The 24377-nt window shown below is 42.1% G+C and overlaps 1 protein-coding gene across 1 annotated transcript in view; it reads right to left on the minus strand.

The window, feature by feature from the left end:
• EPHB2 (EPH receptor B2) overlaps window positions 1-24377 on the minus strand; it is a 267723-nt gene that overhangs the window by 189010 nt on the left and 54336 nt on the right. Inside the window, exon 2 of the mRNA XM_074218177.1 lies at window positions 5891-5955. Coding sequence (XP_074074278.1) covers window positions 5891-5947 — 57 coding nt within the window. The 5' untranslated portion in view covers window positions 5948-5955. The remainder of the gene's footprint in view (window positions 1-5890; window positions 5956-24377) is intronic.

Raw genomic sequence — 24377 nt, forward strand, 5'->3', positions numbered from 1 at the left:
GCCTTAGAACACAGGATGTCAGAGGTGAAGGGTCCTTAGAACATGGGATGTCAGAGCTGGGAGAGACCCTAGAACATAGAAAGTCAGAGCTGGGAGGGCCCTTAGAACCCAGGATGTCAGAACTGGGAAAGTCTTAGAACATAGAATGTCAGAGCTGAGAGGGTCCTTAGAACATGGAATGTCAGATCTGGGAGGGTTCTTATAACTTACAACATTAGCATCTAGAGCACTGAATGTGGAGTTGGAGGATTTGGGTTCAAATCTTCTCTGCAATTTACCACCTCTGACTTTGGGAATAGAAAGAAAGGGAATTAGCATTTGTATAGCGCCTCCTCTGGGCCAGCTAAATGTTTTCTACAGATATTATCTCATTTGAGCTGCACAACAATGTTGAGAGGTTGATACTACCAATATCCTCGTTTTTTAATTGAGGAAACCAAGGCAAACAGGGTGAAGTGACCTGCCCAGCTAGTAAGTGTCTGAGGCAGAATTTGAACTCAGATCTTCTTGCCTTAGGTTGATTGTGCCATCAGTTGCCTCTCAGTGACTTTGGGCAGGCCATTTAATTTCTCTGGGTCTCAGTTTTTTAAAATGAAGGTGAGTGTCTAGACTAGCTATTCCCTAAGGTCACTGAAAGCCCCAAATCTAGAATCCCATGAGAAGAAAGGGACCTCGGAGTCATGTAGATTCCCCCCATGCCCAGGAAGCCCTTCAGACAACCTTCCTGATGGCCATCGTATAAGCTTTCCCTTCTCCCACCCCAGGCCGCTCTCTGGTATTGCTGACTACATATGTGTCTGTCTCTCCTCATCAAGGGAGGAAAGACATTAATGCTTCTAATCACCTGTTCTGTATTCTATGAGTGCTAGGCCCTCAGAAACAAGCGCATTGCACCTCTCATTTTATTGACACATTGGGAATTGGAAGTAACATGCAAACACACGTCCAAAAATGTAAAGAGAAGAGCTGATCTTTAGGGCCCACAGTGCTGGCATTTTGGTGATACCGAGGTATTGTTCCTGGGTATCGGGCTGGCCATGGCAACCTCCCTGAATAAGGGTTGGTGGGGATGAAGCTGGTACTCCACGACTTATCCTTATTGGGAGCCATTATTAATACAGGCAATACTTCTTCGGTTATGAAATTCAATGGCTCAAGGGACTGAACAAGGGAATGGTCAGGGTTTGCTCTCTGTGTCTGCCCCTTATTTGTGGCTCCTAGCTTCTGCCCTTTAACCCTTCCAATTCAAATGTGATGAACACTGGATTTTGAAAAAGGAGATATGGCCTCAAATGGCCCCATCAGCCACTAGTTATGTGACCTTGAACAAGGTTCTCTACCTCTGTGGGACTTATTTTCTTTATCTGTAATAGGAGAGGGTTGAACAAAATATTTTTAAGTTCCTTTCAGCTCTAAATCTGTGATCCTGTGACTCCCCTCCCATCTCCACTAACATTCCTGAAAATTCTAAAATATTAATATAATGCCCCCAGCTCTAACTCTCTGCCATGTTTCTTGTCCTTAGGCCTTAACCTTCCTTTAGTTCCCAGTATATTCCCTGCCTGCCTAAGACCTAGCATTCCATTCCTGAAGCCCAGCCCTAAAGCAAAAAGCAGAATAATATACTGAAAATAATGTTGGATTTGGACCAGAGTTAAATTTCAACTTGGCCGTTCACTAGTGGTAGACACTTGGCCAACACAATCAGCCTCTCTGGATCTTAGTTGGCTCACCTATAAAATAACAGGATTAGACTAGATGATCTCTAAGGAGCCCTTCCAGCCATGACATTCAATGTTCTAAGGTCCTTCCCTCCCCTCAAATATAATGTCCTAAAGTCCCTTCCAGTTCTAACTGTTCTAAGGTCTCTTCCAATTCTGATATCCTGTGCTCTAAGGGCCCCACCCAGTTCTGAAATTCTATGGACTAAGGCTCCTTCCAGCTCTGACATCAATTTTCTAAAGACCCTCCCAGCTCTGAAACTGTTCTATAAGCCTCTCCAAGTTTTGACATTCTGTGTTCTAAAGGCCCTCCTAGCTCTGATATTTTGTGTTCTAAGGCTACTCCCACTTCTGACATGTCATATTTGAAAGTCTTTCCAAACTCTGACATTCTGTATTTTATAGTCTCTTCTTGCTCTGACATTCTCTGTTCTATGTGTCCCCTAGTCCTCAATCCTAGGAACCCCAGCCCTTAAGCAGCACTTTGGTCTGGGAAAAATGAAACCCAGTTCATCCTATTGGACTGGTCTCTACAACTCTTCTCTTCCCTAGGGTCTTCTGAGGTTTAATCTTTGTGTCTTCCCCTCAACTTCTGGCTCCTAGCTTCTAACCTTTAACCTTTTCAATCCAAATGGGACATGAGAAGAACAATGGATCTTGAAAAAGGAGATGTGACTCAAATGGTCCCATCATCTACTAGTTAAATGGCCTTGAACAAGGTTCTCTACCTCAGTGGGATTTATTTCCTTTATCTGTAAAAGGAGAGGGTTGGAATAAATATTTCTAAGTTCCCTTTCAGCCCTCTACCCAGAGAGGAAGCCAGTCTTTTCTTTAGCAGTCTCATAAAGAACTGAAGCCTCAAACCTTTGGAAGCAGAGAAGTCCTATCGATTTAATCCCAATTGGTCTACTCCTTGATTTGAAGACAAAAGACTTGAATTTGAATCACAGATTCATAATTTATTGTGTGACCACACCTAGGTCACTTTATCTCTGAACCTCAGTTTCCATATCTATAAAACGGGAGTACTAAACTCTTGTACTCTCTACCTCATAGGTTATGACTGGAATGATTTGTATATGTAAAAAGTCCTATGGGGGGCGGCTAGGTGGAGTAGTGGATAAAGCACCGGCCCTGGAGTCAGGAGTACCTGGGTTCAAATCCCATCTCAGACACTTAATAATTACCTAGCTGTGTGGCCTTGGGCAAGCCACTTAATCCCGTTTGCCTTGCAAAAACCTAAAAAAAAAAAAAAAGTCCTACGGAAGTATGACTGTTGCTCTATGGCATCAGAAACAGGAAGCCATTCGAAGATCCAATTTCAGGGTTCATCTCTAACCATATTGCTCATGTGGTCCTGAGCAGGTAGCCTATGCTCTCAGTGCAATAAGTAATTCTCCAAGACTTCAATTTGCAGAAGAGGTATCAATCTGTATGGATAGGGAGAATTTTCTCATTGGGAAGTTCCTGCTATCAATGAAATCTCAGCTCCAGGCCCTCTGCCTATCCCTACACAAGAATGAGTTGTTATTGCTATCATCACTCTATTTTCTTTTGTTCCCTCTTTTGCTTGAAGGACAGGGGAGGGAATAAAAATAACCACTCTTATCTGTACTGTACTTTATGACAAAAAGAACTTTCAAATATATTATTTGTCCCATAATTTTATCAGTGACTTGAATAAAGGTAACGTGCTTTTCATATTTGTGAATGCTACAGAGCTGGGAGACTTGGACAGTCAAAGACAAGGGGTTCTTATTCTGGGGTTCACTTTTCCCCCAAGAAGACAAAGGATAGATTTTAGGGGACCTAAATAGTGAACCAAAATGAGAAAAAAATGACAACTTTATTTTAATATGTTTTCCTTTATGATCTTAAGTGTTTTAAGACCTTATTCTTAGAAGGGCTCTACAGGCTTCTCCAGATACTAATCAAGGGGGAATCTAACCCACAACAAAAGTCAAGAACCCCTGCTTTCTACAGATGGTCACACAGCTAAGTTAGCGTGGGTTAGAGCTGGGGGTGCTTAGAGATAGATAGGGGTGGAGTGAGGCCTAGAAGGAGGCTGAAGGGCTGGTGTTGGGAAAGGCAGGTGAGTCTGAGGAAGCTATGGGATCGGGAGCAGCAGATCCCACAGGCTTCTGCCAAGCTCCTCCCCATCCCTCGCCCCTCCAGAGTCCCCCTTTCCTTATTGCTCCACCATGTGACAAAGTCACCCCCTTGTTACAGCTGCTGTTCTTCAGAACTTAATTAGAGCACTTAATTAGAGCACGCTGCCTTTCTCCCCTCTCTCTAATTAACATGCCAAGGACTCACAGACTAAACACCCCAAATAATGCATTCAGCCTGCCTGCAGCCAGACCTGCCCTCATTACTAGGCCGGAGGTGGGATGGGGGCCGAGGGTGGGGGGCTGGGGTGGGAGTGAGGGGAGGTGGCAGGCTCTGCTTTGTGTCAGAAAAATGAAGGATAAAAAGAGAGGAAGGGAAAGAGTCCAGCCCCAGGGGACCCTCACTCTTCCACTGTCTTGTAGGCAACAGCTGATATCCAGTAGCCACAGAGGCCATTGGGCCTGATGGGTGTGGTAGGGGTTCAAGAACTAGGAGATAACAGGGAGGGAAGGGGAAGGGACAGAGCCTCTCCTGAGGGAGGCAGCTCAGGGTCATAGCTGATGTGATAGAGGAATGAACTCAAATTAGAGGGGCACGGGTCAAGCCCTGTCAACGACAAGCAGTGTGACCCTAGGCAAGTAACTTCACCCCTCTGGGTCTCAGTCAAACAGGGAATCTCTTAGCCCTATTATGTTCCAAAGAAAACGACAAAAAATCCAACTCACAGTACCTAATTCTCTCTCAAGTCTTCCTCCAACGACTTACCAGTGGACTCTCCAAGGTAAAGTCTACAGAGCTCAAAGTCAATTGGAGGTGATGTGCTGGCAAAAATCCTGAACCTGTAGCCAGAAGACCTGATTCTGATAATTCCATGGGTTCTCCAGAAGCCTTGTTTCTGTAAAGTGAGGAGGTGGAACTAGACTTTTTAGGTCCCTGCCGTCTCTACTATTCTGTATTCTAAGAGACTGCTCAGTTTTAATTTCGCATGTTCTAGTCTTTCCCAACTCATGTTCCAAGGTCTCCTCTGGTTCTAACATCCTCTGTTCTAAGGGCCTACCTATCAGCTCTGACAGTCTATGTTCTTTTTTTTTTTTCTTTTTGCAAAGCAATGGGGTAAAGTGATTTGCCCAAGGTCACACAGCTAGGTAATTATTAAGTGTCTGAGGCCGCATTTCAGCTCAGGTCCTCCTGACTCCAGGGCCAGTGCTCTATCCACTGTGCCACCTAGCTGCCCCCTGACAGTCTATGTTCTAAGAGTCCTCCCAGCTCTGATATCCTATGTCCCAGGGTCCCTCCCAGCCCTGATACTCTGAGTTCTAAGATCCCTCCCAACTCTGACATTCTGTGTTCTAAGCTCTCTACCAGCTCTGATATTCTCTAAGTGTCCTCCAAGCTCTGATATTCTATGTTCTAAGGACTTTCCCAGCACTGGCATTCTCTGTTCTAAGACCCTTTCTAGCTCTGACATCTTGTATTCTAAGTTCATTTTCAGCTCTAATATTCTATGTTCTAAGAACCCTACAAACTCTGAACTTCTATGTTCTAAGTGCTCTTCCAGAGTTCCTTTGAGTCCTAATACTCAGCATTCTAAATTCTTATTTGAAAACTGAAAGGCTTAAAATATGGACTATGGAAGGGGCCTGCTAAGTACCTTCCATCCTGAGAACTCTGTGAGGCAGGGGCTGTGCTGGGGTGATACTGTCCTGGGCATCATAAAGGAAAGTTTCTGAATCCCTGTTAATTTTATAAATATTTTGTAACTGTTTATCTGTGCACATGTTGCTGATCCCCCTCCCCTCCTCAGTAGAACATAAGCTTCTGGAGGCAACAGACTTTGGTTTTAATTTCCGTAACCCTTGGAAATGGCATAGGCCAGGAACTTAATAAAAGTGTATTCATTGACTAATTGAAGAGTGTCCCTAATGACCCCTGAATAGAGGGGTGGAGGAAGGAGACAGCAGTGTATCTTGTACCCATATCAACAGTCCTGATCTAGAGTTTCCACCAGAACCTCTAGGGACAAAAGTCAACTTTCCAGGTAGGTGGGAACATCAACTCACCCCAGATGGAGGATGTACGATCCAGCCAAGCTCCGCGGTGGCTGTGGTTGAGTCCATCAAAGTTTCTGCAAGGAGAACATAGGGTTAGGGCAAGAGGAGACATACTGGGGTCTAAGGTAGCCTGGACTTTTGATTACAAACCTCAATGCACCCCTCCTCTCTTGAACCTCTTCAACTTAGAGAATTCCTAAGGCAGTATAGGTCAGCTAAAAGAACCAGAAGGATGGCCTACAAGGTGATCCCAATTACATGTCGGAAGCCTCAAGGGACTTCAAACCAGTAAACAATCATGACTTCAGGGGACCTCCAAGTTGAGGGGTAATGAGCTAGATCAAAGGCTCTTCCCCTTTTTTAGGACCACTAGTCCCATTGGTAATCTGGTAAAGCCTATGGCTGCCTTCTCAGAATAGTGTTTTTAAGTGCATAAAACAAAGTTCACAGGATGACAAAGAAAGCCAATGATATTGAAATACAGTTTTCCAAAAAATATTATTTTTCAGTTCACAGCCTTTCCCTTCCTCCTCCCAGACTAAAAACTTCTGGTAAAGAATGAGATATATATTGTTTGGCTATGCTTATTTTCCACAAGGGAAGGCTTCTATAGGGAGCAGAGGTGAGTTGGTGGGTGGTCATAAAGATGCAAAAGTAAACGAATGAAGAAGGAGCATCAATCAAATATTTTTTAAAATACCCAGAAGAAAACAAAAAAAAGTTCAAAAGAGTTGCCATAAATGGGAAATTTTGTTCATTTAATTAATATAATTTTTTTATAGTTTTAAAAAGACAAGTTATTTGTAACAAATTCCTGCAATCCTGTTTCTTTTCTTTATATAGAAATGTTTATATTTGATGTCTATTAAATTCATAATTTAAAAAATTGAGCATGGCTCAGAGGGGGGAGGGAAAGGATACACTTATGGAATACCTACTGTGCATCAGCCACTGTGCTTACTAAGTATTTTACAAATGTTATCTTGCTTGATCCTCACAACAAATAATGCTGGGAGAAAAGGGCTATGATTATTCCCATTTTGCAGTTGGGGAACCTGAGGAAGACAAAAGCTAAGGATCTTCCTGACTCTAGACCTGGAACTGTAGATATTATGCTACCTACCTGCCCCAGATGAGCTGTGTTCAAATCCCATCTTTGATGCTTCCTACCTATATGACTTTGGGCAAGTCAATTAATCTCTTTGAGACTCAGTTTTCTCATCTGCAAAATGGCGATATTAACAGGATTCTGATTATGAATTTTACAAATCACTTTCTGACAGAGAGGGTCTGGAGTCAGAGAGTAGAATGAAACCCACATTTTTTTATTGTGGTGAATATGAAAATCTGTTCTGTTTGGCTGTGCATATTTGTTATAAGTTTTTTTTTCAACTTGGGTAGAAGGGAAGGAGGGATATTGTTGATAGGGTTTTATTTTTTAACACAAGAACCTAAAAGAAGTCAGAGGGAAACACAGATAAACTGGATAGTTTTGAAAGTTGCATGCTGAGTTTAACCATACATACATTTAAAAGTAAATATAAGTTGCTAATAAAAGAGAATCATTATTTTTCATGTCCAATCCTATTCTGCTTTGTATATGGAAATTAATGCTTATTTAACTTGGTATTTGTGATGCTCAGAATAAAAAAATTTTTTTTGGAAAACCAAATGAAGAGGTCTCCCTATGCAACCTATGATTGCAGAGCCCTCAAGGATCCAAAACTGAGAAAAGCCAATAATGGAAGAGGGAAGGACCAGGAATGAGGAAAGAAAAAGGGAAGCTAGTAAAAGTAGAAAGGGGAGAGGGAGGATGGAGCCATTTGTGAGTGGAGTTAAAAGCATCCTAAAAGGAAGCCTAGCTGGTCTGAGGTCCAACAACAAATCCCTCCAGTCTCTGCTGCTCTCTGGACTTCTTGTCCTCCTGGGTCCCTTATCTTCCTTCAGGTTTCTCTTTCATGATACCTGCCCTTTCTATTTTCTCCTCCAGGAAGTCTTCCCTGGTCTCTTACTCATCCCTCCTTCTCTCAAAGAAGTTATCTCAGAGAATTTCATGCTTAGTGTGTAAAAGGGTCCATCTAGACCAACACAGTCAAAGAAAGGTAGAGCATCTCTCACAAGTGGTCATGCCACCTCCGGGGATGAGTACAACTGGCACTTCTGGAGAATGCTCTGTTAGAAAACATTGCCTTTTACTAAGACAAAATCTGTCACTGCAACCTTCCCACACTACTTCTGATTCTGTCCTTGGGGGCCAAGCAGAGCTATTCTAATGCCTCTCCTACTTAACATCCTTTTCAAGAATGGAATCTCCCATTTTGTCCACATTTCTCCTATCACATCCTGCCTTGAATTAAAAACGTTTGTGACTAAGAGATTGATGAGGCCAGATTTGGTCATCTTTGCCTTCCTACCTTCTTCAGCAAAGAGAAAACGTGAGATGTGAAATAAATGAAGCACAGTAGAGCAAATGGATGTGTGGGAGTCTCAGGTCTTCTTTTTTACCCAGCACAGCCAAGGAGAGCCATCCTTTCTCAATTCCCTGCATCCCAGCTCTGTGGGCACAAATCAAATATCTGGGGATGGGGTTCAGGCCTGGGTCAATGTTTCTGTCAGCTCCTCCCATTCTTTCCATCACCATTTTCTCCACTGTGTGTGTGCGTGTGTGTGTGTGTAATTAGAAATTTCTCTTCTTTAATTGGCTCATATAGCACTGATACCTCCTCTACCCTTTTCATTCATTCCCACTGGGATCTAAAGATGTCTATTGGTGTTTAGTTCTTTTTTTCAGTCTTGTCCAACTCTTCCTGATCTCATTTGGGGTTTTCCTGACAAAAGATATTAGAGTGACTTGCCATTTCCTTCTGCAGCTCATTTTACAGATGAGGAAATGGCAAACAGGATAACATGACTTGCCCAAGGTTACAAAACTATTAAGTGGTATCTGAGGCCACATTTGAATCCAGGTCTTCCTGACTCCAGGCCAGGCACACACATAGCTGCTCTCCACTCGTGGACTCCCTCTACCTTGACAGCAACTCATTAAGAGATGTGATTTGGGCTCAGTTACAGAACCAATTATGGATTCCTTAGCATTCATTTATCTACCCTGTCTCTCACTCTCTCATTCAAAAGAAGGACAATGAGAGACTGTCAATATGACCATGGGTCCTACCCCAGAAAGATCCAAGCCCTTTTTTTAAGTCCCACCCTCCCCACATTCCACTGGGTTGATCGTTCTCTTCCATTGACCCCATCCATCCCTTGCATTGACCTGACTGACTTCCTTACCATTAGCTCTGCCTCCTTGTTGGGGGAGAAGGAGACCTTGCTTTTGTTAGCCTGCCATCTTCCATGTAAAAAGAGAGAGTGACCTACATTCAGTTAGGTATGACCCTGGGACACAATTCCATATTATTTGACATTTCCATGGTCTGAGGTTGGTTCCCTGGGATTGATCATCTCTTTTGTTCTAAGCTAAAAGTAGAAATTTAATGAGAAGTTCTGGTCTAGCAAAGAGGTTGTCTCCAGAGCTGTACCTAAGAATTTTTGAGCCCAAGGCAAGAAGTAGGAAATGCACTCTCAATTGAGGTGGAGGGAACAGTAAAGCAAGGCTGAGCAATGTAGGAGGGAAAGAGTTTCCCATAGCCTACCATCTATGTTGTGGCTTCCTATTTCAAATAATTATTCCTTGTTAACTAGGGGTCAAGCTCTCTTATTTTTCTGTTTGTGGAGCTTTGCAAGCATTGTCATTGTCTTCTAAATTTGTGCCCTACTCACAGTTCTGACCTTCTTCAACCTTACCTGCCTCTTCCCTCCCCCTATAAAAAAGAAAAGCATTAAATTGCTTAAGGTCTCTGTAATCAATCAGTCAATCAACATTTATTAATTACTTACTATGAACCAGGCCCTGAACCAAGGTCATGAAGAGAACCAGTATAAGGACCTGGGAGTTTTGATTCCCCCCACTCCACCCCAAGTATGACACTTTGAGCTCCACAGATATTGGCAAATGAATGGGGGGAGGCCCCAGCTTAGTTGGGAAGAGGTGTGGTATCCACTCGGGCTCATTCACAGCAGTTCCTTTTGAGCACCAGGCTCCCTTACCCAAGCCCAGGGCCAAGGGCAGTTTTCCATCACTGACAAGTTGGAAGACTGGATGGACGTTCCATTCTGCTGGTTTGGAGTTGGAGAAAAGAGTTCTATTTCACACTCCACAGTGCTACAGATTTTTCTTCCTCCAGAGAACAAGGGCTGAACTTTTAACCTGCTCTCTCTCTCTCTCTCTCTCTCTCTCTCTCTCTCAACCTTCTATCACCTCCCTCTTTCTCTCTCATTTCATTTCACTCCTTTCTTTTCCCTTTTCTCTCTCCTCTAGTCTCTCATCTCTCTATCACTTCCCCTTTCTTTCTCATCTCATCTCTCAGTTCATTTTTCTTTCTTTCTAGCTCTCTCTCACCCCTATCTGTCTTCTTCTTTCTCTCTCTCTCTCTCTCTCTCTCTCTCTCTCTCTCTCTCTCTCTCTCTCTCTCTCTCTCTTCCCCAGTTCTCTCTCATCTTTCTTTCACCTTCCCCTTTCTTTCTCTCATTTCATTTTATTCCTTCTTTCTTTCTCCCTCATTTTTCTCTCACCCGGTCTTTCCTTTTTATCTCTTTCCCTAGTCTCTCATCTCTCTATCACCTTCCTCTTTCTTTCTCTCTTTCTCATCTCTTTGCCTTTCTTTTTTTCTTTCTTTCTTTCTTTCTTTCTTTCTTTCTTTCTTTCTTTCTTTCTTTCTTTCTTTCTCTGGCTCTTCCCCAGCTCTCTCTCATCTTTCTATCACCTCCCCTTTCTCTTTCTTTCTCATCTCATTTCACCCTTCTTTCTCTCTCCCCAGTCTCTCACATCTTTCATTTCTTCCCCTCTCTTTCTTTCTCCTCTCATCTTTCATCCCTTCTTTCTTTCTTTCTCTTTCACCTCTCTCTCATCCCCACCCTCCTCTCTCTCTCATCAGCCTCCACCAGAGCTGATGCTTCCTGAAGGCTACTCAGCCTCCATCTGCTTTACCCCCTCCCATCCCTGACTTTTGCTTAAGGAGCCAGGGGGAAGAGAAGAGTAGGAAATTGTGTTTACAGACAAGGGGATATGGGAGCATCTCATCTACACTCCCTGTAGGGGCCCACATCTGGGGAGGCAACAAGAAGAACTGGGCATGAAAGGAGATTCAAATGAAACTCACAGAATCACTGAGTCCCAGGGTTATAAGATTCCTTAGGGCTACTCGATCCAACCTGAACTCAAGTCAGTCTCCCTTCCATTAAAGGTCATGCAGCCTCCGACTGAAGCCCTCCAGTGAGAGGCAACCCATTCCATAATTAGATAGCTCTAAGAAAGGAGTTCTTTACTAGAGTCTATGAACTTTAAAATATAGATAGATAAACAGTACCACTGTCCTCCTTTGTAATCCTGTGTATTTTATTTTATGCATTTTAATTAAAGCATTTCTTCTGAGAAAGGGCCCGTAGGCTGTATCAAGTTGCCTAAAGAGTACTAGGCAAACATACAGAAATATTAAGGGTTAGGCTAGGTAGATTCCTATTGCATCTTGTCTTAAGTCTGCCTATCTTTCTGAACTTCCTTTCCTCAGTATAGGGCAGTGAACTTGTGATTTCATTGATATAGAGCATCCCCAAGGGAGGAAAATCCCTCCAGTAAAGCACGTAATATTTTTTCCTCAACTTATAGTTTTTTTTTAGGTTTTTTTTTGCAAGGCAAATGGGGTTAAATGGCTTGTCCAAGGCCACACAGCTAGGCAATTATTAAGTGTCTGAGGCTGGATTTGAATTTAGGGCCTCCTGATTTTCAGGGCTGGTGCTGTAACTACCGCGCCAACTAGCTGCCCCTCAACTTATAGTTTTAAAGACTTATCTGGGGTCACTAAGGCAATATTTTTCAAAGGCAAGATCTTAATCCAGGTCCTTCTGACTTTGAGCCTGGCTCTTAATCTATTATGTCATGCTGTCTCTCATTATTAATGCAATTTAAAAAAAAGTTAACTCACACAGAGCTAAGAGAGCCCTGAGGTAATCCACTAGTGACCACCATCCACAAGGACAGCAATACAGTTTGGGCTCAGTTACTGAACCAATTATGGATCCATTAATCATTCATTCACCCAGCCTGCCTCTCTCCATCTCATCCAAAAGGAAAACAAGAACAAGAGACTGTCGATATAAATATGGGCAGTTTTCTTTGTCTGGATCTCAGTTTTCCCCATCTGTAGAAAGAAAGGACTTGACCAAGATCATCTCCAAAGTCCCTTCCAGCTCTAAATCCTATGGGCCAATGATAAAGAATCTAAGCACTCCGGAGTCTAAAATCATCATCTATCATTTTTAAACAAACTCCAGCTGCCTGGGGGCCCAGGAGAATGGCATCCCTTTCCCATAGTTCTCTGTCTCAGATTCCTCAGATTGATTCCAACATCTGTCAGCCAGAGACAGTCCAGACCTAAAAGTTAGCAGGTCTATGTTCAGATCCCAACTCAGCCACAAATCCATTATGTGAACCAGGGCCACTCAGAACATCCCTCTTGGCCTCAGTTTCCTTTAAGGCCAAATAGGGGTTATCACTGCATCACAAATCCATAGATTGAAAGGATCTCAGAGGTCATTCAGGCCATTTTATAGATAAAGAAATTGAGGCCCACAGAGATGAAGGGACCTGCCTGAGTTTACATAAGGAAAAAGTAATAGAGTCAGGGTTAGACCCATAACCTCTTAACTCCAGAGTACAGGATCTGGGTTCAAATCCTGTGCCTAACTAAAAATATCTAGAAAACTAGATATATCTAGAAAATAACTAGAAATACCTAGGAAACTGGAAATCACTAGAAAATCACTAGGAATATCTAGAAACTAAAGAAACTAGAGGTGTCTAGAAAACTAGCATGTCAACTAAAACAATGGTTTCAAGTCCTGATCTTACTAATTCAATAAGGGGGCTGGAGTAACTGTACTTGAATCTGGTCTTTGTGACTCCAAAGGGACCTTATGCCATGCTACCTTTTGTAGGGATATGTAGACTTGGGTACACCTGTCTGCCTTCACAAACATCCACAGACACAAATTGCTACAGTTGTGGTATTTGGGTGTATTTGGTGGAAAGTTTAAACTCAAAGTCAGAAGACCTGGGTGAGAATTCTAGCTCAGATACTTATTAAATGCCTGCCCCTTGGCAAGTTAATTCACTTCTCCAGGCCACTACAAAATGGAAATAATAATGCTTTTCTCCCCAGGTTGTGGTAAGGAAGGTAGTTAATATAGGGATAGAGAAACCTGAGCTGTGTTCTTTTTGTATATGTGTATTTATATCTGCCCTGCATTATCTCTTTAGGGACCTATCCGGGTGTCTGGGTGTGGATGTCAATGTGTTTCTAAGGGAGTGGACCTGTGGGGTCATTAGGAGGCCAGCCAGGTTCTGGGCTTAGCCAAGAACTCCTACACACACCCTGAGTGCATGTCTCTTCACCAGAGTAATAGGCTTAATAATTGCTGTTCTATTAATCTCTTATTGTCCTATGACTAGTAAACTCTCTCCTTCCCTCCTGTCCAAATTCCTGAGAATCAGAGTTAAGTTTTCCTAAATGAAAACTTTCCATCCAAAGCTACTGCTCCCTGTCCCTCATCCCCAACTTCCTTAGTCCTACCTTTCCATTGTACTTTCAGAATCTCTGTTGCATTGTTAGTTCCATTTTCCAGATGAAGAAGTGAAGGCTCAGAAAGGAAAAAGATTTGCCCAAGGTCACAAAGAAAGCAAGTAATAAAACCAGGGTAGTTAAGTAGCATGGGGAAAGAGTGCCTGACTTGGAGTCCAAATCTGGATCCAGGTATTTACTGGCCATGTGACCCTAGGCAAGTCATTTCACCCTGTTTGTCTCAATTTCCTCATCTGTCAAATGAGCTAGAAACAGAAATGGCAAACCACATCAACATCTTTGCCAAGAAAACCTTAAATGGTATTGCAAGAGTCGGACACTACTGAAATGACTGAACATCACAAATAGAATGAACAGATGAATGAATGAACTAATGAACAAAGAGATCTCGGAGACATCAGCATATAGAACAGGGCTGGCAGTGGAAGACAGCCTTATAGAAGTGGCCTCCAAACTTTTTTTTGATCACATATCCCATCAGAAAAAAAAGCACATAGCCTAAAATACAGGGCATCCCAAAAGTTTTAGCTTATTGAAGCTTCAATAAATACCCTAAAGACATTTAGGAAAAGTTGTAAGAACATTGATTCAAATATTTATAAGTTATATACATTTGCTATTGTACCATTCACTCTATACATCCTAAAACTTATACAAAAGTTGACAGTAGACATTGGATGAGATGATGATGAAATAGTAGTTGATCCCAGGTTCAACAGAGAGACACTGCAGTTTATTGAATTGGGGGGAAGGGTATAACATGGTCAAATCTGGCAGATTCAGGGGCTATGTGGCTATTCTGGGCAGGGAGAAGGATTTTCCCAATGGCACCTTGGCAGCTATTGGAGACAAGGAGAGGGAGTGAGATTATAACTCTTTGGAGGTACCTCCAGGGGGGGAAAAAAAGGAGAGGCTGGGGGCTTGCCTAGCCCCAGGTGGTAGGAGAAGGTAGAGCTGAGAATATTGTTGAGTGGAGACAAGCCCTGTAACTGGCTACTGTGGAGAGTGGAAGTTGATAGCATACTCCTTAAGGTCAAGTCAGAGTCCCATCTTTGGAGACCACTACCTTGCAGGATATAGTTGGAGAGAAAGGTTGGGAGAAGGAAGACCTCAGTTGAGGTTCTAGATCACTTCCTTTCTACCACCTGGGTTTCAGTTTACTCATTTGTAAAATGAACGTATTGAATTAGATGGTCTCTAAGGTCCCTCCTATGCATAGTACAGTGGAAAGTACACTGCCTCTAAGATCAGAGGGTTTGAGTTCGAATCCCCATTTTACAGTCACTGCCTACATGACCCCATCTTACAACCCTACCTGGATTCAGTTTCTTAATCTGTTAAATAAGGGGCTGGACTAGATGGCCTCTATAGTACCTTCTAGTTCTAAATATATGATTCTATGATCAAGAAAGAACAGCATGGGGCAGCTAGGTGGCATAGTGGATAAAGCACCGGCCCTGGAGTCAGGAGTACCTGGGTTCAAATCCAGTCTCAGACACTTAACCCTGTTTGCCTTACCAAAAAAAAAAATAAAAGAAAGAAAGAACAGCATGAGACATAGGAGAACCCAGAAAGTAGAGTATTTTAGAAATAATGGGGAGAAGGAAAGGACAGTCACCAGTCAAATACCACTGAAGCTCAGGATTTATGGACCTCCTCAGATAGGCAGACAGAGAGGGAAGAAGGGCATTGAGCAGAAGGGCCAAGGACTGAGGGGAGCTAGGACAAAGCTCTGTCCATCCCTGCCCTGCCCACAGCAGCCCTGGGGAGGTGGCCCTGTGTGTGCTCTTCTTTCCTTGGCCAGCTTACCCGCAGAGATGCTTCACACAGCTCAGGCTGTAAATAAACTCACAGCTGCCACAGCTACCAGACAACGGCCTGGATGCTTTCCCAATAGCAACCGCTCTTCTCCCCATGGGCTGCTTAGGAGAAGTGCCCAGCTTTCCCACTCAGAACATGCTTTCTATTGGCCACTTGATGATGGCCCATAGGGAACCTGTGAGGAGGAGGCTCAAGGAGGTTTAAGTGTTAATTAGGGCTCGACCTGGTTTTTGGGGGTGAGGACTGGGGAATGCGGATCTGAGGAATACCATGATCTCTGGGCATGGATCCCTGATTTGGGGACTTTGAGGAGGCATCTAGTCTAATCCACCCCTGAACATGAATCCCTTTACCACCAATTGCAAATGGACATCCTCCTCTGCTTGAGGACCACGATAACTCCTGGAGGCAACTTTATCTATTTCTGGGCAGTTCTCATTCTTAGAAGTTTTTCCTTACTTTGAACCCAAATCTGTCAGGTCTCCCTTTAGAGAGGAAGAAATGTTTAGGTGAACAGAACTCATTATGCTTCTTTTTGTTTGTCATAGGTTTCATTTATAAAATTTTATTTTGTCTTTCCATGAACAAATATTTTCTCTTTTACGTACACACACACACACACACCTTCTACTAAAAAATAAGTAGAAACAAAGAAAACAAAGAAAGTAAAACAAAACCCTTGTAACAAATATGCACAGTCAAGCAAAACAAATTCCCACATTTGGCCATTGAAAAACCCAGATCTCATTCTGTATCTTGAAACCATGACCTCTCTGTTGAGGGTGGGTTCCATGGGAACCATGGGAATCATGGCTGGTCACTGAATTGATGAGAAGAATTCATTATATTCCTTCCCCACCCCCTACCCTCCATTCTCCCTCTTCCCAACTTCCGGATTCCTGCCAAGGACATCACCATTATTTCTGTCACAGGTTCTCAACCTCAGACTTCCTCAGATTCCCTTGCCCTTCCTCCCTGTCCCCACCTTCATTCAAACAGCTAATATGGTTTATTGATTCTACTTCCCCAATATAGCTTACATCTATCCCTCTTTTCTCCACTCATACCCACAGCCCTCTACAGGTCTTCGTCCCCTCTTTCCTGGACCCCTACCATAACTTCATTGGCTTCTCTAGTGTCCCTCCCAGTTCTGACATTCTCTGTTCTAAGGGCCCCTCCCAGTTCTAATATACTGTGTTCTAAGATTCCTCTCCGTTCTAATATTCTCAGTTCTAAGGGCCCTCCCAGCTCTGACATTCTCTATTCTCTGATATGAGAGGCCTCCCATCTCTGCTATCCTTCCTACTAAGGTTCCATCCTTGGTACAGAATGAAATAAAGAAGGGGTGGCTAGGGGGTGCAGTGGATAGAGCACTGGCCCTGGAGTCAAGAGTACCTGAGTTTAAATCTGACCTCAGAAACTTAATAATTACCTAACTGTGTAGCCTTGGGCAAGCCATCTTAACCCCATTGCCTTGCAAACACTAAAATAAAATAATTTAAAAAGAATGATATAAAGAATGACGCAGCAGCTCCTGTTACCACCATGACCAAATCAGAATCTTCATTGTCTTCTAACCTCAAATTTTCTCCCTTTTTTGAAATCCTAGGTGCTAAGTGGGTAAGAGCTTTGGGCCTGGATGAGAAAAGCCAGTATGCAAATCCTGCCCCAGATCCCTACTAGTTGTGTGATGCTAAACAAATCACGTAACCTCTCTAAGCTTCAGTTTCCTCATCGGAAAAATGGAGAGAATAGTAACACCCACCTCCCAGGTTGTTGTGCAGATCAAATGATAAAACCTATACAGTGCTTTGCAGATCTTAAAACACCATAGGAATGCTTTTAGTATTGTTGCTATGCTCAAATAAAGTTAAATGGATAGTTTAAGATGGTCCCAGACTGTGGAAAAGTCTCCAAAGTCTGGCAGGGAAGTTGGAAACTACAGATTCCTAGATTTTAAAGCTGAAAGGTCCTTTGAACAAAAGAATATTACAAGAGGTGATGAACTTCTGGCTTCTGCTCAGGCCTCAAGGCAAACCCATGTTTTCCCAGCAAGAAGCCCATAAAGATAGGAAACTGACTGAATTCAAATGGAATTGAGGTACTGTTGAAAAACAGCTTGAAGGGTTCATGATCAGGGTCTCTTTTAGCCCTGGCTTCACATCTCTCTTGGAAAGAATCAAACCACACCCCCATCAAGCTCTCTAAGAAGGTCCTGCTGAATCTGGGAAGGTCAAACAAGTAGAATGTTAAAACCACTTTTGGAATTTCATAGGGTCTCAAGGTTTTGGCCAGAAGGGATCACAGAGGTCACTTAGTCTAACCTCTTCATTGTATGGAGGTGGAGTAACTTGCCCAAAGTCATGAAAGTCATAGGCAATGGAGCTGGAATTGTCTTCCTTTGCTACAAATTAAAGAAATGAGTGTTAAAGGATCTTTGTGAACCCCCAAATCACAAGACACTGAATCTTTCCTTTTAGAAAGCCTGGTCACCCTTTAGTACCAAGCTTCAATGTCAATCTAGAAGATGTCTTCCCTCATTGTCTTTCCCTAGTCAGAAATGAACCTTCTCCAGATCTTACTTGGGCCTTTCAAACAATCTATCAATCAGCAAACATTTCATAGAATCTTAGAATTTGACCTTTAGAAAAGACTTTAGGGGATATCAAGCCTGGTCCATAAAACTCATTAAGTACCTACTATATAGTCCAGGATCTTGGGGGTACAGATAGAAGACAACACACATAACACACAGTATAGATCAAGCTAGGATATAAATTGTGTACATCACTAATGTACTTGCCACATTTTACTGTACAATCTGGCTGTTTGCGTATGGGTCATAAGCTCTATTAGGAGAGGCTCTATGTCTCATCTATCTTTGCAATCAACCGATCTAACGTATATTAAGTGATTTGCATCCCTTAAAGCACTTTATAAATGTTAGCTCTAATAATAATGATAATTATCATCATTAGTCTCAAACTGCCAAAGACTCTACATATAGCAGACTGTTGGCACATTGAATCGAATTTATTTCCATGAACTGTACCATAAACTCAGCCATTTTGCAAAAACCAATTAAGGTTGGAGAGTGGATAGATCAACATTGCTCCTCAATGGTATGAGGAAAAACCTACCAAAAAATATTGAATGAACACTGACTATACATATTATGGGGAAAATGTAAAAATGAATAAGACACAGATCTGTCCTAGGAACAAGGGATGGGGGGGTGGCAGTCTGAGATAAAGAGGCTTTAAACCATGATTATTCAGAAGTAACTGACCATTCCTGCTATTCTTTACCATCACTCCTGAAGAGAATCAAACTCATAGACTATTAGAGGTAGAAGGGACGTGAGAACACAAATGTCTGAGATGCTTAGAACATAGAACATGAGAACTTTGAATGTTAAATCTGAAAGGTACCTAAATGTAAAAATGTCAGAATTAGGAGGAATCATGGAGATCATCCAATCATCTAATCTCTCTTTTTTCCAGAGGAGGAACCTAAGGTCCATAGAACTAAGGCAATACCAATGTCAAATCAAGAACCTCAATTTTCTGACTCACTATTGCTTCCACTACTCCTGCCTAAGCAGGCTTTTATTAAAGTATAAGCTAGCAAGAGACAAAAAAATGTATTTTTCTACCTTGGCCTTACATTCAGGTTTCAGTCTTTTAAGCTAACTAATGAGAAATCCTTCTGCCTCAAGGATCTCCAATGCATATATACCTATTTACCCTCCTTCTGACTCAAAGGCCCCCTATCTGCCTTTGGTGCCGAACTGGAGCCTTCTTATAATATTTTCACAGTCCCAAGTTAAGTGTGTCTCAGAAAAGCCAATCTCAGGCCTGCGATCTTTCCCTCCGACACCAAATTTGCTTTACCTGGATGAAAGCCAAGAGAGCAAACTGAAACTCAATCTTCCTTAGTCGGGTTGGTGGTGTGGTAACAGCACCCGGCTTTGTGAAGCCAGGGTCTCCAGGATATTCTGGATCTGCTGTTCAGGGACCCACTTAACCTCTGTGAGGGACAGAATGATGGATGGTTGGCTAGTGGGAAGGAGGGGGGCAGGAAGGAAGGAGATGACCACAGAGGTAATGTAGCCACAGTGGAGATTCCACCAGACCCAGAGTGAGGAGAGACAGGTTCTAATTTGGTGAATGAAGTCACTTCTCATCTTCAAGACTCTATTTCCACATTGGTAAAATGAGAGAATTTGATACAATTGTCTCTGCAGTCCTTTTTAGACTCAGTATTCTATGGTTCTGTGACACTATCTCTGGAATCATTAGTTTTCTGGGTAGGGGTAGAAGATATCTTTCCAAACATCATCTATCATCAATGAGATGTCTTTCTAGAACTACCCCACATAGAACTGTGAGCACGGATTGCTGAGGTCAAGGGGATCTTCCTCTCTGGTAGATATCAAGACAAGAAGCAAAGTTGGATAGGAGAGCCTTACCTTTCATTCATTCAACACATGAATGAGTCATGGAATCTTTTATGGAAATTCCATAATGTGTGAGACCCTGGAGAAAATGGGCAATGGCATCAATGACAAAGCCAGGGGAAAGAGAACAGACCCAGAATTCAGAATCAGGTTCCAGCTCTGGTATTTCAGAGCTGTACAGCCTCAGGCAAATCACCGAATAGCCTCTGCACCTCAGTTTCTCCATCTGTAAAATGGGGATTAAAATGTTCACAGCACCTATTGCAGGAGACTGTAGTGTGAAGTTAAAATGAGGCAATATACATAAAGTGCTTTGTAAGTTGTAAAGTCTTTCATCAATGTCAGCTATTATTATTATCCTCCATCAGAATCTGCTGGCATCAGCTCTGTTTGCTTAATAGTCATCCATTTCCCCAAACATGTAGATAATTAAGTTAAAGTGCAGACTTCTGGGTCTCCAGAGGTTAGGAAGCCCATTCCTGTGTGTCACCAAGCAAGACAAAATGCACTGATTCCTCAATGGGTGTTGACTTAAATCAGAGAATGTTGGAGTTGAAGACAGTTTAGAACACCGCATACCAGATTTGGAAAGGACCTTAGAACATAAACCATCTGAAACAAAATGGGTCTCAGAAAAAAGAAATGTCAGAGTTGGGAGGAACACCAAATGGTAAAACTGGAAGGGACCTTAAAACATAGTATGTCAGAGTTGGAAGGGCCCTTAGAACATGGGATATCAGAGCTGGGCGGGTCCTTAGAACACAGGACTTCAGAGTTAGTAGAGTTCTTAGATATCACCTAGTCCTCATTGCCATTTTACAGTTGAGAAACAGAGATCCAGTAGGGATAGTGATCTGCAGGTCATACAGTCATTAAATGCTGGATAATGGTCTAGACTCCAGGTCTTCCGACTCCTAGCCCTGTCTTCTTCCCAGGAAACAATACTGCAGGCTAACTTTGGGCTAGCACTTAAGGTCCTCTTACAAAAACCAAGCTCTCAAGAGATTCACTGGCTTGTTGGGTAGATGCTCCCAATATATGTGAAACAGACTCAAACACTAGATCATTGGTTCCCCATCTTTTTGAGTATGATGACTCCTTTTTGAAGGTTTTGAACAATTTGTGGATCCTTCATGTGACAGGTGGGGATTTAAGGGGGTAAGTCTGTGGAAATCGATTCATTTCAGTTCCACAAACACTTGCCAATCACTTTCTGTGTCTAAGAGGCACTTTCTGTGCCTGGTAAACAGAGCAGAGAGAAAAGATCCAGATAACTGAGGTCTGATCACTGATTTCAAGGCATAAACTCAAATCATGGAGGTGGTGTGGTAGACTGGAAAAGGAACTAGCTCTTGAGTCAAAGGACTTGAGTTCAAAATCCCACCTCTCTCCCTTTCTAGCTGTGTGACTTTGGGCAAGTCACTTAAACTCTCTAAGCCTCAGTTTCCCTATCTGTAAATGAGGGGGCTGGGTCCCTAAGGTCCTCTCTAACTCTAAATTTGTCATTTTGTGAATCATGATACACAATATACCAACAAACTGTATATTTTATTGGCATAAAATAAAAATCAAGACCATATTAGTAGGCTTCTGTATAGACTGGGAGATCTCTTGAAATATCCCCTTAGAATCCTTAAACTCAACTCAAATGGTACCACTTTGTAAGATTTTTATTAATCCCTCAGTTTCATCTTCCTGCAAGAAAAATATTCTTTTCTACCTATTTGGAATGTATTTGTATGTATTTATATGAATATATATTATTTTCCCTGATAATAAGCTTCTTGAGGGTAAGGATTGTTGCATTTTTTTCTTTGTAAACCCAATTTGCAGTAGAGTATCTGGCAAATAGTGGGCAATTCCTAAATCTTTGTGGATGGTAAGAGCTCTGAGATTCCCCCTTCACTTTGTTCCCCCCACCCCACCCCCGCCAGGGACCTCAGGCCACTGCTTGAGATATGATACAATATGGAACACACTTAGTGGAAACCACAGGAGATGTTATCTGGGGAGAGGGTCTGGGGAGAGGTTTGATAAGGCATACTGGAAGAGGTGAGAGATGATCTAAGTTTTGAAGGATGATAAGAATTGCAGAAGAGGAAAGAAAAGACTTGGTAGGTAATAGGTAGAAAGTCACAGATCAGAAAGAGTAAAGCAAGGACAGTGTATTTTTGAGGAAGTTAATCCCTTAGTTAGACCATCACCACCATTATCACCTTAGGAAGTCAGAATTGCAGGAGACCTTAGTATGATATTATTCCTTTCAACTTTCTATAACGCTTTACAGTTTCCAAAGCACTTTTTTCACAATAACAACCCTGGGAGATAGAGATTACATGTATGATTGCCTCCCACTTTAAAGTAGAAGAAACTAAGACTCAAAGAGATGACTTGTTCAAATGGCAGGTTTCTATACCCCGATCTCTCTTTATCACTGCCAACACTGCTAGATGATGAATGTTTCTGTTCATGGAGACAGCTGAATGAATCAAATGTTCTCTAGATCCACTTTTTCCAGATTCGTGAACCAACTCCTATGGCTGTCACCATTTTGTACTGGTCCTACTCATACTGCCATGGTTGCCCAAGCCTTCCAGTTTAAGGTAGGGAGAAGGACATGAAGAGTAACAGTCAAAGATGAGGTGGCAGCTGCTGGCGCTAAGAATTATGGGTCAGCACACATCAAAAGTCCAAAATCAATATTTGCCAGCAGACACCAGAAGTGATGTTCTGCTAGATCATCCGAGGGACCTGATCTTCTAATCTTTCCATGGGCATGAGAAAAGGAGAATCCAAAGGTAACAGACTGTGGGAGGCACTGAGCCAAGACTCAGTACCCTGGGGGTTCTGTCAACAACCTCCCACAGGCCCAGCTGCTGGAGTCCCTGCCAGGGTGATTGCCTGGCTGTGGGCCCACTAATTTGTGAGAAATCCTAGTCACTGAGGCACCGCACTCTATCCAGTGTTCTTGTGGAGAGCCCTTTGATGTCTCCAGAAAATGGAAGAACACTGTCTTCAGACCAGGAAAAGATCAATCCAAGAGAACAAGGAACCATACAGTCAGAAGATGAGCTTCTGAGTTCCAGTGTTATCAATAATAGTGATGTTACCTAAGTCAAGGTTAGCAAAGACAGATAGGTGAAATAGAAAAAATACTGAAGAGATAAGGCCTGGATTCATTTTTCCGCAAAAGGCTAAATAGTTGAGAAAGGGGAAAAATCCTTTATCTGTTCAGTAAAATGGGAAGTTGGCTACTAATCACTAAAGTCTTCTCTTACATCTGAATTTCATGATTAGCATCAGGTCCTTCCTTTGGTTCTTTAATTACTTCCTCCTTTCTTGATCTAATGCCTTCCCCCAATACAACTTCACATATGAATAATCACATTCTAAAATCCTTCATGGAGTAACTTATGAGTCCAGTCCAATTTTTGCACTTGAGTTAAGTGGTACAAAGAAACCTTCCAATCAAAAATTTAAGAAAATTTGATAGATGTTTGGTGGGGAAGATTAGAAGAGTAGGATCCAGGGGGAAAAAGAGCACATCTGGGATGTAAATGAAACAGAACAGGTGGGGGTGGTGTGTATAAAAAGGAAATAAATCCTCTAACCATTTTATATCATAACCAATTATACTTGGTATTTAGATGCTAAGTTATTTGTTTTTGTGCTACTAAAGGACTAAACATATTGTCAGAATATTCTAAATTTTGTCACCCTGTGGCACAGCTCTGTTTGTCCTGCCCTAGTTACTGCTATTTTCCCAATCATTGTAAGTTTTGAAGGTGATAGAAGATAGAGATCTCTCACCTTACAGAATTCATTATCTAGTTAGTTAGTCTTAAGTTGTCAGATGAGGTTAATTTAATAGAAAAAACTGTAAAATTTCCATACTCAGGTTAAAAAAATCAATAGCACAAGTTCAAGATGAGAGAAGTATATGACGACAATTCATATGGAACCAATATTGGGGGTTTTCATGAACTAAAAGCTCAATATGACAACTCTGATAATGCAATTCTCTCAATGACCAAGCTATCTAATACTGCATTAGGATGGTCTACTGTAATGAAAAAGCATATATATATATATATATATATATATATATATATATATATATATATATATACATACACACACACACATACAGAGAGAGAGAGAGAGAGAGAGAGAGAGAGAGAGAGAGAGAGAGGGAGGGGGGGGGAAGACAAGGAAAGGGATCCTTTTTCTGTCCTTGTTCTTGCTCAGACAGCACCTGGAATAATGTGTTTAGTCTAGGGAACCACATTTTAGGAAGGATGTTAACAAATTGGAGTAAGTCCAGAATGGTAAAGAGACTGGAAAACATGCTACAGAAGGATTAATTAAAGGAACTGGGGATGTTTGGCCTGGAGAAGTGAAGACTCTGGGGTACAATATAGCAATTCAAGAATGTGAAAGACTGTTTTAGGAAAGTATTAACTCTATTCTGCTTGGCCTCAGAGGGTAGAACTAGAAACAATGGTTAGCAGATACAAGG

This window comes from Macrotis lagotis, chromosome 1 (assembly GCF_037893015.1).
Source record: "Macrotis lagotis isolate mMagLag1 chromosome 1, bilby.v1.9.chrom.fasta, whole genome shotgun sequence".
NCBI classification, from domain to species: Eukaryota; Metazoa; Chordata; class Mammalia; order Peramelemorphia; family Peramelidae; genus Macrotis; species Macrotis lagotis.